Below are 12,077 nucleotides of genomic sequence, written 5' to 3'. Positions count from 1 at the left end.
TTCATTTGCATATATATGCCGCCACAAATAATGTAAGTCTGTGGGACTATGGTATAAATAAATACAACTGTATAACAGTTTCACTGCAATTCATGTTATAATGTTAGAATTAAAGAATAATAAACATAATACATATTACCGTTGCACTTATCTGTACATAGTAAATGCAGTTATTTTTAAGCTGTTGTTGACATCCTGTCTAAAACGTGATTTAGCCCAAAAAACTACAACAACGTTACCACTTTAATATGTCTTGCAATATCCGTGCGTGCAAAGGTTCTGCGCGATCGTCTTGTTCAATATTCTCGATGTCTGAATTGATATAGCAATATTGACGAACTTGCTGTTTTGGCAAGGGGCGGGGCAATACTGAAATGCCGTCTAAGCTATTCGCCAATCACAACGCGCTGGGACAGCTAACCAATCACAACACATTTAGTTTTTCGGAAGGCGGGCTTTCATCAAACCCGGAACTAATTGAGCCGTTTGTTCCAGGCTGGGGAGAAAGGTATTGTAATAATGTAGCCTAAATTACGTCACGAAGAATGAGAGCATGTTCTAGTACACCCCCAAAACAAAATCAAGACTTTGTAAAAGAGCATAATAGGACCCCTTTAAAAATGCATTAACAAATAGCTTCTTTTTTCTGAAAACAGAAACTGTTCTATCCACTGACAAAACTGTTGTTATGTTTAGAAAAAGACTGTTAATTGGCCAAAAAAGCAATTATCATCTAATATTAAACCGTTTTAAAGTCATTAGCACTGGCTGAAAGAATTGTGCCCATTTAAGATGAGTTTAGGTAGATTTATGACCATTAATCAGCAGTTTGTAGTTCTTTGACCATGCATACACGGGAGCTAAATATGATTGTTGGTTTCTTAATTCTACAGTCATATTGACAAATGACTCCTCTCTCACTCCAGGGCGCTGAAAATCTTTTAAAAATGCAGTACGATTGGTCAAAACGTTCAAATGACAAAATCAAACAATTGAAAAATAGCTCAGACAGAATGTAAAACCATGTCCTGAATGAACGGCCCCTTTACAGAGCAAATAATAAAGATTATCTGTGGTAATTCGAGTTTAAGGTGTACTGAACCTAAAGTCCATTACGGTTTCGTTCAGCCATCTGAGTTTAGTGGACTTTCTGGCAGACAGTAATTTACTTCTCTCTCTGTCTCCTCACCCACAGATAAGCGATCAGGATGGTAGCAGAGGCCCGGACTGATGCGGACAGACCGAAGCGATGGAGGAGACAACGCCAGACCCCGCTTTTGTGGATGTGGACCAGGGTCTGACCCTGGCGTGTATCGCCTTCCTCTGTCTGCTGCTGGTGGCAATGATCATCCGCTGTGCCAAAGTCATCATGGACCCCTACAGTGCCATTCCCACCTCCACCTGGGAGGAACAGCACTTGGACGACTAGCAGATCACATTTTTCCTATGACCACGGCAAATAAACATGCACCTGCATTCAATCAAACCCTAACATCATGTTTCAACCAGTACACAGATGTCTGTGGGATATTTAAGCTGCTTGCATACAGCATCACTAGCTTTGAAGACATCTTTATGGAAACTGAGTTGAATTCTGAATTCAACACTGTATTGAAGAAGAAGGCATGAATCCCGAAATGAAGTTGATTTTGACACCCATATCCTTTTTTGCTCCTGCCCTGGAAGGGCTTCAGTAAATTGAAATCACCCCATAACGAAGCACAAACAAGCCAAAATCAGACACTTCCAACCAGGGCTGGACTGGGACAAAAAATCGGCCCTGGCATTTTGGCCCAGACCGGCCCACTACATACGATCAAAATACTACCCATCTTTGCAAGCCCTTGAATATGTATACCAGCTCCTATTCCATAAAAACACTAAAGCCATATAATAATAGGTAGGAAAGAGTGAGAGTTGACACATTAAAAACTTCTAAAAAGTGTAATTTATTAATATAATAAAACTATAGGCCTATATAGTTATGACATCCATCTTGTATGTGCCTGTGTGTTTGAGGGAGAAAGGGAAGAGACATGATAAATAGTTGATCAGATGACCACTGTTTCCCATAGTATAGCATTAAATTAACTGTAAACTTACTTAGTCAAATTTGTTAACTCCTTGGATGAAACTTTAAAAGCATAAGAAGGCATCCTGTGTGTTTGTGTGTGTGTGTGTGTGTGTGTGTGTGTGTGTGCAGTGGTGTATAAAGTACTCGAAAGCCATACTTAAGTAAAAGTACAGGTATCTTACCAAAAAATGACTTTGGTAGAAGCTGAAGTCTTCGTTTAGAATATTACTTGAGTAAAAGTCTTAAAGTATATGATATTTATTGTACTTAAGTACGAAAAGTATTTTTAAAAATCTTAAACGTACTTAAGTATTGAAAGTAAAAGTACAAGTAAATGCAAAATGGAAAAGAAGCAAATAAATGTATATATATATATAAAAAAAATATTCATACAGCTTTAGTAGCAAGATTGTGTTCAGTTTGAACTCTTTCTTCCATTTTGTATTTTTGGGTAAGAATAAGAAGCACTTCATCCGGTACTTAGTGTCTTTCATTCCAACATAAGAAACCATTTCTGGAATCTGCATCTGAAATAGCATTAAGATGTATTTATTTACACAGTTTATGTATCTCAGAGGGGACATGGATGCATTTAAACTGCAGTTACAGATGCATAAATAGGCCTAATGTTGTGTTTTTAACATAAAACATTGAATACTGATATTTGAAATAATTTAAAACATGAAAATTGTCAAAATGTGAAATTAAAACCGCTAGTAGATGACAGCAAAGACTTTGGTGACAGCAAGTGACCATTAATGAGTGAGTCATTGAGATTCAACCGATTCACTCAAACGGCTGATTCATTCAGAAACAGAGCATTTGACTGTGTTAATGAGTGAATCACTGAATCATTTATTCAACCGATTCATTCAAACGACTGATTCATTCAGAAACAGAGCATTTGACTGTGTTAATGAGTGAATCACTGAATCATTTATTCAACCGATTCACTCAAACGACTGATTCATTCAGAAACAGAGCATTTGACAGTGTTAATGAGTGAATCACTGAATCATTTATTCAACAGATTCATTCAAACGACTGATTCATTCAGGAACAGAGCATTTGACTGTGTTAATGAGTGAATCACTGAATCATTTATTCAACCGATTCATTCAAACGACCGATTCATTCAGGAACAGAGCATTTGACTGTGTTAATGAGTGAATCACTGAATCATTTATTCAACCGATTCATTCAAACGACTGATTCATTCAGAAACAGAGCATTTGACAGTGTTAATGAGTGAATCACTGAATCATTTATTCAACCGATTCATTCAAACGACCGATTCATTCAGGAACAGAGCATTTGACTGTGTTAATGAGTGAATCACTGAATCATTTATTCAACCGATTCATTCAAACGACTGATTCATTCAGAAACAGAGCATTTGACAGTGTTAATGAGTGAATCACTGAATCATTTATTCAACCGATTCATTCAAACGACTGATTCATTCAGAAACAGAGCATTTGACAGTGTTAATGAGTGAATCACTGAATCATTTATTCAACCGATTCGTTCAAAAAGCGGATTCATTCAATAAGTACACCGTCCATTGCTCAGAGACGCAAAACAGTGCTGTGATCTTTGTTTGGAACTATTTTCTTTTTATTAAAATTTAGCAAAAACAAGCAATAAGTCTAAAATGTAAGTCACTTATTGCTTTACTGAACTTGTATGAAATGATTATTAAATGTGTTCATGCTGAAATCTGCAGAAAAATGGTACTCTTTGTGTGATATAGATATAGAAGTTAACTATATTATATAAATATAAAAAGCATACAGAAGCATTTTTACCGTCTACAATTTAGAATGCCTGGAATTGTTTAATACATTAATAAATCAAGTGCGTGCACTCTGTGTGTGATTTGATGATATAGCCTACTTGATAATGTCAGATTACACATCATTACAACAACACTTACCCTATTATTGCAGAAGATATACTGTATATCACACACCCCAGACTCCACTTTAAGTGGAAAATGAATCATCCGTGATTGTGCGCGCACTTGTTTGCATGGTTTGCAGATGAGCAAAGCTGTTCTAACTTACAAACAGACCACTGATTCTCAAACCTGCTTTCCTGCAGTCTGTGTTCTTCTGACTATTTTCTTGAAAGTAACGAATATGCTTCGGGGAAATGTATCGGAGTAAAAGTATACATTTTAATTAGGAAATATAGTGGAGTAAACGTAAAAGTTGGCTGAAATATAAAAACTCAAGTAGGCTACAGATACTCTCAAAAAATACTTAAGTACTGTAACGAAGTATTACTTCGTTACAATACACCACTGTGTGTGTGTGTGTGTGTGTGTGTGAGAGAGAGAGAGAGAGAGAGAGAGAGAGAGAGAGAGAGAGAGAGAGAGCCCAAAAGGGGAGTTGTTTAAAGATGTGATTGGGTCAGCCCAATGTCAATGAAGAAAATAACCAATGGGCTGCTGATTAAATGTCTCATGGGCCGGTCTGTCTGGGGAAAAAATCCTAAACCGACTTTTTTTGACAAATACATTAAACAGCCGCAAAGACCACAGCGCCGTCAACTATTTAGGCAGAAAAACTATAGGCTGCTAAGAGTATTATGGGCCGATCAGACAAATATGGTATGAGAAGATGTATAGGCCCGGCCCAAAAAGTACGTCGACCCAGCGGGAAAATGCCCGGTCTGCCAGATGGCCAGTCCACCCCTGCTTCCAACCACGCTAACCTGATGTTCTCACAACCAATGCATCCTGAATTTGTAGTTAAACAAGGGAGCAAATGTATATTTTTATATTTCATAATGATAAATGAGATACGCATTTAAGTAAGGTACGGAAAACATGTCTAGCAATTTTGTACGCAAACGAAGCTGCATTTTTAGCATTGCCACAAGGGGTGCTATAGTTGTCTTCTTAAAGTCATTTTTCTTTTACATGGTCATGGTGGAGCAACAGTTTGTAAAAAGGCTAGTTATCAGCCAGCATGTTTATTTATGGTTTATTGGCACAGTAATTTGCAGTTAACTCTATCGCCCCCTTGGGTAGGACCACTGCGAATACAGTATTTACAATGGGACTGCATACCTGCAATACATTGGTCAAGCATTCACATTTACAGACTTGCATAGAGTATGATCTTAATCGTGATTATGTTTTGCAAGAAGACAAAACCTTGACTGAAGGCCTTGTGGAAACTGCTAAAGATCAAAAACGGCATAAACTGTTGCATTCATCTTAACGTTGTCTTTACAAGAGCATCTGTCTCTTTCATTTATCGGCTCTTACGTTCTGATCCCCTGATGTGGTTTGATTCTGTTGGCTTTGATGAATTGTACGCATTTGCAGAGAGCTATAGTCTGCACTATAGTCAAGTGCCTCAGCTGAAGTCATGAATTAATGTCTCCTTCATTCATTTGAAGGACAAAACAACTAAATGCCAGTGTCCTGTCTGATGAGAAAATGCAAATGTGCAACATGTCTGTTCTTAACCACAATAAAGGTAATAGTAATATATCTGGTGAATTATCACCAACCATTGGTGAGTACACTACAGATATTACCACTGGAAATCTTAAAGCTTTATAATGGAAATTGAAATGTGCTCACGCTACAATTTGGGGGGAATTTGAGTATAAACAAGTTATATCACATTTATTTAGCATTTTAGATAATAGCCTACATATTGTTTCAAAGATTTATAATCTTATAATGTTATCAAGATTTTTACATTAAAAAAACATCATAATTTTGAAGTAATAGGCCATATTTAACCCCCCTCATCAGATCACTCGGTTTGAATAGGTGTGGCAGATTGTAAACTCAGAAGTAAACGCCCACTGCTGTGATTGGCTTACAGATGTGTATGTTTGACAGCCAACGTCCTTCACAGGTGCTGCTGTTTTAGGCAAAACAATCGCATTAATACTCAGTACATGTATCAAACGATCTGTTTAACAGACAAAGCAATAGTGATCACATAATAAAAACAGTTACTCACGCTTGTGACAGACAGTACTGTTGGATCCAATATAGTCGGCACAGCATCGTCTTTTAGTTTCAATCTTTTTGAAAATCCTGCATTGAATTGTGAAAGTGACAAAGTGAAAGTGACGTGGCCAAGTATGGTGACCTGCATTTAACCCATCCTAAGTGCACACACACAGCAGTGAACACACACCCGGAGCAGTGAGCAGCCGTTTATGCTGCGGCGCCCGGGGAGCAGCTGGGGGTTCGGTGCCTTGCTCAAGGGCAACAGTCGTGGTATTGAAGGTGGAAGAGAGCGCTGTGCATTCACTCCCTCCACCTACAATCCCTGCCGGACCTGAGACTCCAACTCGCTACCTTTGGGTTACGAGTCCGACTCTCTAACCATTAGGCCACGACTGCCCACAATGTGCCTTGTTTGTAAAAGAATCCGTGGTAAAATTAAGTGAACAAAGGACTGAGTTCTTACTGACGCGGTCTGGATCTTCGTAAAAACATTCATACAGTTTTTTCGACAACTCAGCACTGTGCGGCATCTTGTTGTCTTCGGAGCATCTTTATCATTTGGTTTCTGCGTAGACATACGCGTTCGCCTTTTGTTATTTACTCTACGGGCCCTATCATACACCCGGCGCAAAGTGTTTTTGCTAGTTTCAGCCTGACGCAGATCTCATTTTCCCGTCCTGCGCCGCGTTGTTTAAATAGCAAATGCATTTGTGCCCATTTGTGCGCCCATGGGCGTGCTGGTCTAAAAAATAGGTGTTCAGGCGCATTGTTGGCATGTTGCTATTTTGAGGAACTGAAAATAGACTGCGCCATAGACCAACTCAAACCTGGTCTAAGATCTAAAGTCAATGGCGCAACATTTTTTATGTTATTTAAAGAAAATGCACCTCTGGGCTGGTCCACAACGCGTGTTCACTTTACATATTATACACAGCACACAAACATGCAAAATATTAAAAAATTAAAGGATTACAGTGTAAAAGAATATTATTGTGTATAGGCTACATAAATATTAAAATGTCATACATGTCATAATGTATAGTCATTGCGTGTATCAGAATTAGCCTAACCATTTGCTTGAACATGAGCAGATCCAGTTGCTCTCTGGAGACGAGTTCAGTTTGTGCACCTTAAAATTCTGCCGTTTAAATAGCGAATCCGCCATGGCGCGAGCACAACTTGCTCTTAAAGGGAAATGAGATTCTGATTGGTTTATTGCACGGTACACCCAAAAAACACCCATTACTCATTAAGAGAATAGGGACAACCCGTTTAGACCATGCGCCTGGGCGCGCTGACTGTTTTCCCGTCGTTAAACTAGCAAAAGTTGATTTTGCTAGTTTAACGCCGTGCGCTTTAGACCTTGCGCTTAGATCGTTAAAATAGGGCCCTTCGTGTGTGAATCGGTGGGCAGGGCTAAACCACACTATAACATCATGGAACATGTGGTTATGGCAGACTGGCTTCAATATAATCTGTTTTTAGAGTAACGACAAAGTTTTGCGTGCTGAAACTTATACAGGATGTTTTTTATAGTACAATGTCCTCTTATATGTGAAAAGATCAAGGGAATTTAGATTTCTCCATTCATGACCCCTTTAACACAAGCAGAGTCATCGAAAACATCTGTTTGAACGAATTCAAAAGAACCAGTTCCTGTCTACAATCATCCACTGATAGAAAGCCTCACTGACACACCTGTCAAGAAGGTCTTATCTCTGCAACCAGAAGTATTTTTTATTTTTTTTTTTAAAGGTAATGACAAAAAGCATTACAGTGACAAATTGCATGTGCTCTAAATTCAAAGACAGTAGTGTTGAGGAGCTTGACAGCAAGTTATGATCACTTTCATTAAAAACAGATTTATGTTTTTCCTCGCATCACTCCCTCTTTTAGCTCATACACTCAGAGGAAGCAGTGCTCAAAATGAGCTGATGATTCAGCACAGCAAAAGCATTTGTTGTCCATCATAAGAACCACAAGTTCCCCTTCTCTCAACATGAGTATTACCAACAGTGCAGCGTGATCGCGTGATCGATCAACCCAAGAATACCTCAGCTTTTCATTTGCTGTTCAATTCATTTAAATGCTACAAATCATTTTCCTGGCAGTGTGGCCAACATTTTACTTAACTCTTATCAAGGTTTGCATTATAAATGCTTAAGAGGCTTTTTGAAAATAAACACTTTCTTTTAGTTAATAAGTTAGTTAGTCGTGCCAGAGTACAAAGAGTACAAGAGCTGCATCATAAACTGGAGTCCTGATTTGAAATACAGCAGAAAGACATAATTACTACTCTAGGCCAGGTGGCTCATGATGCAAAGTACAGCTTTTCAATGATCAAGCAGCACTTTCAAGGGTTCAGTTACGTTCAGTATAATTATTTCAGTAAGAGTGCATTCGCCTAATGGAATTATTCATCAAATGTAACCCAGTAATGTTTTGCTCACCATTTTTTTTTCTCGCAACAATGTTCAACTTCCAGTATGAAGCTAAATGGAACATTAAATAATCAAATGAGTTGTTGTTTTTGTTTTGGGATTTGTACACACTGTACTTCAACACGTGTCTAATGCATTAGACATGGATTTTATAGCCTAAAATTGTCAACATAAAATGCACTTTTTACTTTTTGGACATGCACTGATGGATTTTGCATAATAAGACCAGGAGGAATTATTTGAAAAGTTTAACAGTTAAAATAACTTTTAAAAAATATAGCACTATAAACAAATGATGTGATGATGACATTTTAACTCGTGTTAATAACTTTATCAAAGTTTCAAAGTTATTCAAGATAAGTTTAATATAATTAAAGTTGAAATAATTTGGTGATACGGGGAGCAGTTGGGGGTTGGGTGCCTTGCTCAAGGGCACCTCAGTCGTGGTATTGAGGGTGGAGAGAGCGCTGTACATTCACTCCCCCCACCTACAATCCCTGCCGGCCCGAGACTCGAACCCGCAACCTTCGGATTACAAGTCCGACTCTCTAACCATTAGGCCACGACTTCCCCTTAAAATTAAGTTAAAACAAAATATCATATTATCAATTCAAAACATTAACTAAAACTATAATAATACACCAGTGATACTGAAATTACACACACAAATGAGAATTTCAAAGGCTGCTCCATTTATGTTTTCTAACATCCAGTTTACTGTATTCCTACTTGATGTCAAGCTGATTTGACAGATTCCCATCCATCAAACGCTCTGTCAGAGCTTTCTCTATAGTGCAGCTGAACTGACAAGAGGTTTCTCAGACTAGTTTCTCCTTTTCTGCAACCTAATTCAGCTGATCTAACCCGTCCTCCAGTCATTCCTGTTCTGCAGAACCTTTCCAAGTCTAACCTTCAAAAAATGAATATGCTTGCAGACTTTCAGAAATATGCTGAAAAAACTCAGACATTTAACTTTCTTAATTATGTTTTATATTATATTTCAAAGTGACACAGTCCAACTATCACAAAACATCTCAGAATTCATCAATTTTAGACTTTTTTATTTTGCTGACACTATTCTGTATTTGCTTTAAAACAATAAGAAATCTGTCAAATGTGTTAATTCTTATAATTTTAATGATTGTATTTAAAATCTTTTGTTTATTTTTATTTTATTTTCTAAACATTTTTATTTATTTATTTTTATTATTATAATTTCCCTGCAGACCAATGTACCCCCTGGCTATATCTGCAAATTTTTAAAACCATTAAAAATAGTCAAATAAATTACTTAAAATTGATTAAATTAACATTAAAATTAAAGGGACTGACAGGATGGAAAGTAAAGTTGAGGACAAAGGAAGGACTTATATGGTTTTCCATTAAAACACAAAAATTTAAAACTGATATTATGGTAAAATGTGAAATCCATCTCTATAAAATTGATAGAAACATAAAAATTTAATAAGAAAATGTACCGCATAGTATATCCCAAACATGTCCAGTTTGCAGTATGTATCACCAAGTATTTAATCTGTTAATAGCTGAATTATTTAATTTCCAATCAGTGTTAATGTGTTTACATCAGTGTTCAGGCATTTGTTTGAAAGCTCTGAAATTAGCTGTGTGTTGCTAACTGAAACTACTCACACACACACACACACACACACACACACACACACACACACACACACACACAGTATAATAGCACTGCCACACAACTCACACAAATCAATACTTTATTAACTTATTATTAACTTTGGGTCCATAATTCATGACGGGCAGCAGGATAAAAGCTCTCAGCAGTGCAAACTGAATTACATTTAGTCATTTGGCAGACGCTTTTATCCAAAGCGACTTACAATTGGGGAATACACAAAGCTTTATGCTAACAGTAAGGATGTGCTGCTGTTGAGGGCGATGCACATTAACTAACAAGAGACCAGGTCTCTCACGCTCACCAAAGCTGCATTTATTTGAACAAAAATACAGTAAAAACTGAAATATTGTGAAATATTATTACAATTTAAAACAACCATTTTATATTTGAATATATTGTAAAATGTCATTTATTCCTGTGATGCAAAGCTGAATTTCCAGCATCATTGCTCCAGTCTTCAGTGTCACATGATCTTTCAGAAATCAGTATAATGTACTTATTTGCTGCTCAAGAAACATTTCTTTTGGATTCTTCAAAAAGACAGCTTTTTTTAATATAATAATAATAAATGTCTCTTTGTTATTATCTGTGTGCACATGCTATTAGCACCTGTTTTTGGTCTGTGTTTTGAAATGCAGTGTGAAATAAAAATGTTTCACGTTTTGTACATTTGCATTTATAATGTACCTCTGCATTGATTAAATGCGTCTCCCATGGAGTTAATTTACAACACTCTGATCCACAGAACCGACTGATTAAAGCAGTGCACACATACACACACATTTGAATACTTTTATTTGGATCTGAAAGACATTACAAAGAAAACAAGATCCAAATACTCTGGGAAGAGTCTTTGACAAGGTGACAGATCTACAATTCATGGCTCACATACTTGCACAAGTCCTTCCATTTATGATACTCAACACATTAAGGATAAACAAAGCATCTCCGTCTCCATATTTGCATGCTCCCTATGGTGGCTGAAATTTTGCAAGCCTTTTTGCCTCCTTTTGTTGCAGCCCCCCTAACTGCATCCCTCTGATCACACTCTTATGGACATGACCCAAACTTCCAAATACCAGAATTATTCATCTACAGTTGTATCCAAGTTGGAGAATGAGATCTACCAGAGGTTGATATTTCAATAGTTTGGAATAGTAGCAAGTATTCATATACAGGTCAAAACAGCAGCCCACCTCAAAGATACATACAGATTTCATAACCTCATTTACAATTACAATATCGGGAGTATTTGGAATGTTTTTAAAGTAATCACTGTCAGATATGTTATGATGAAACCAGTTAATTCGTACAGTGCTATGCTTGTGAATCTGACTATCATGTCCACAGATTACCTTTTGCAAGTCCTTTGCAACCAGACGGTCATCTCTGGCTACATAAAGCCCTTTATAATTGTAGCATCCGTTTAGTATATGAGCAACCGTTTCATTTTCCTGCTGAGTTGGATGTAATATACAATAGGGTTCATGCTTTGATGGATACCATATTGCCAAATTGTACTTTGTTGGTAGACACTGTAGTCTTGCCTTAATCATGAATAGAAGAATGTCATCTGAGATTGAGGAGTTTGACAGGACAGAATGAGACACTGAATGGTCGGCAAATTGAAGTAATGCAAGGTTTCCTTGTAATCTGAGACCCGTCCAGTGCTGTCCATTTTGGGTCTGTCTAAGATGAAGAATTGAGGCTCTTGCATGTTTAATCTGTAGCTGATGAGGTGTACTGTCTTTATTGAGGATCGCCAGGGTGGAAACCAGCGGATCGGTGATTATGCTATCGTTAAGAGCAACTACTTCTCCGTCGGGTCCCAGCCAGGACAGCTGTATTCCTGTACGGCAGCAGAGGTCGTTTAAATCCAGCCAGTCGGAGCGCACTCCAAATCCGGCTGCTCTGATGTCT

General features: G+C 37.5%; 1 protein-coding gene across 1 annotated transcript; it reads left to right on the top strand.

The window, feature by feature from the left end:
* Nucleotides 1-1,243: 1,243 nt before the first annotated feature.
* On the top strand, nucleotides 1,244-1,429 carry LOC306870615 (cortexin domain-containing 1 protein; the record flags this gene model as incomplete). The annotated part of the gene is made up of 1 exon (XM_079417998.1): nucleotides 1,244-1,429. Exon 1 carries the CDS (start codon nucleotides 1,250-1,252, stop codon nucleotides 1,427-1,429), a length of 180 nt encoding a protein of 59 aa, XP_079274124.1. The 5' UTR covers nucleotides 1,244-1,249.
* Nucleotides 1,430-12,077: the final 10,648 nt, after the last annotated feature.

The sequence above is a fragment of the Barbus barbus genome (assembly GCF_936440315.1).
Source record: "Barbus barbus genome assembly, chromosome: 1".
In the NCBI taxonomy this organism is placed as follows: Eukaryota; Metazoa; Chordata; class Actinopteri; order Cypriniformes; family Cyprinidae; genus Barbus; species Barbus barbus.
This window is presented reverse-complemented; position numbering and strand designations above follow the sequence as displayed.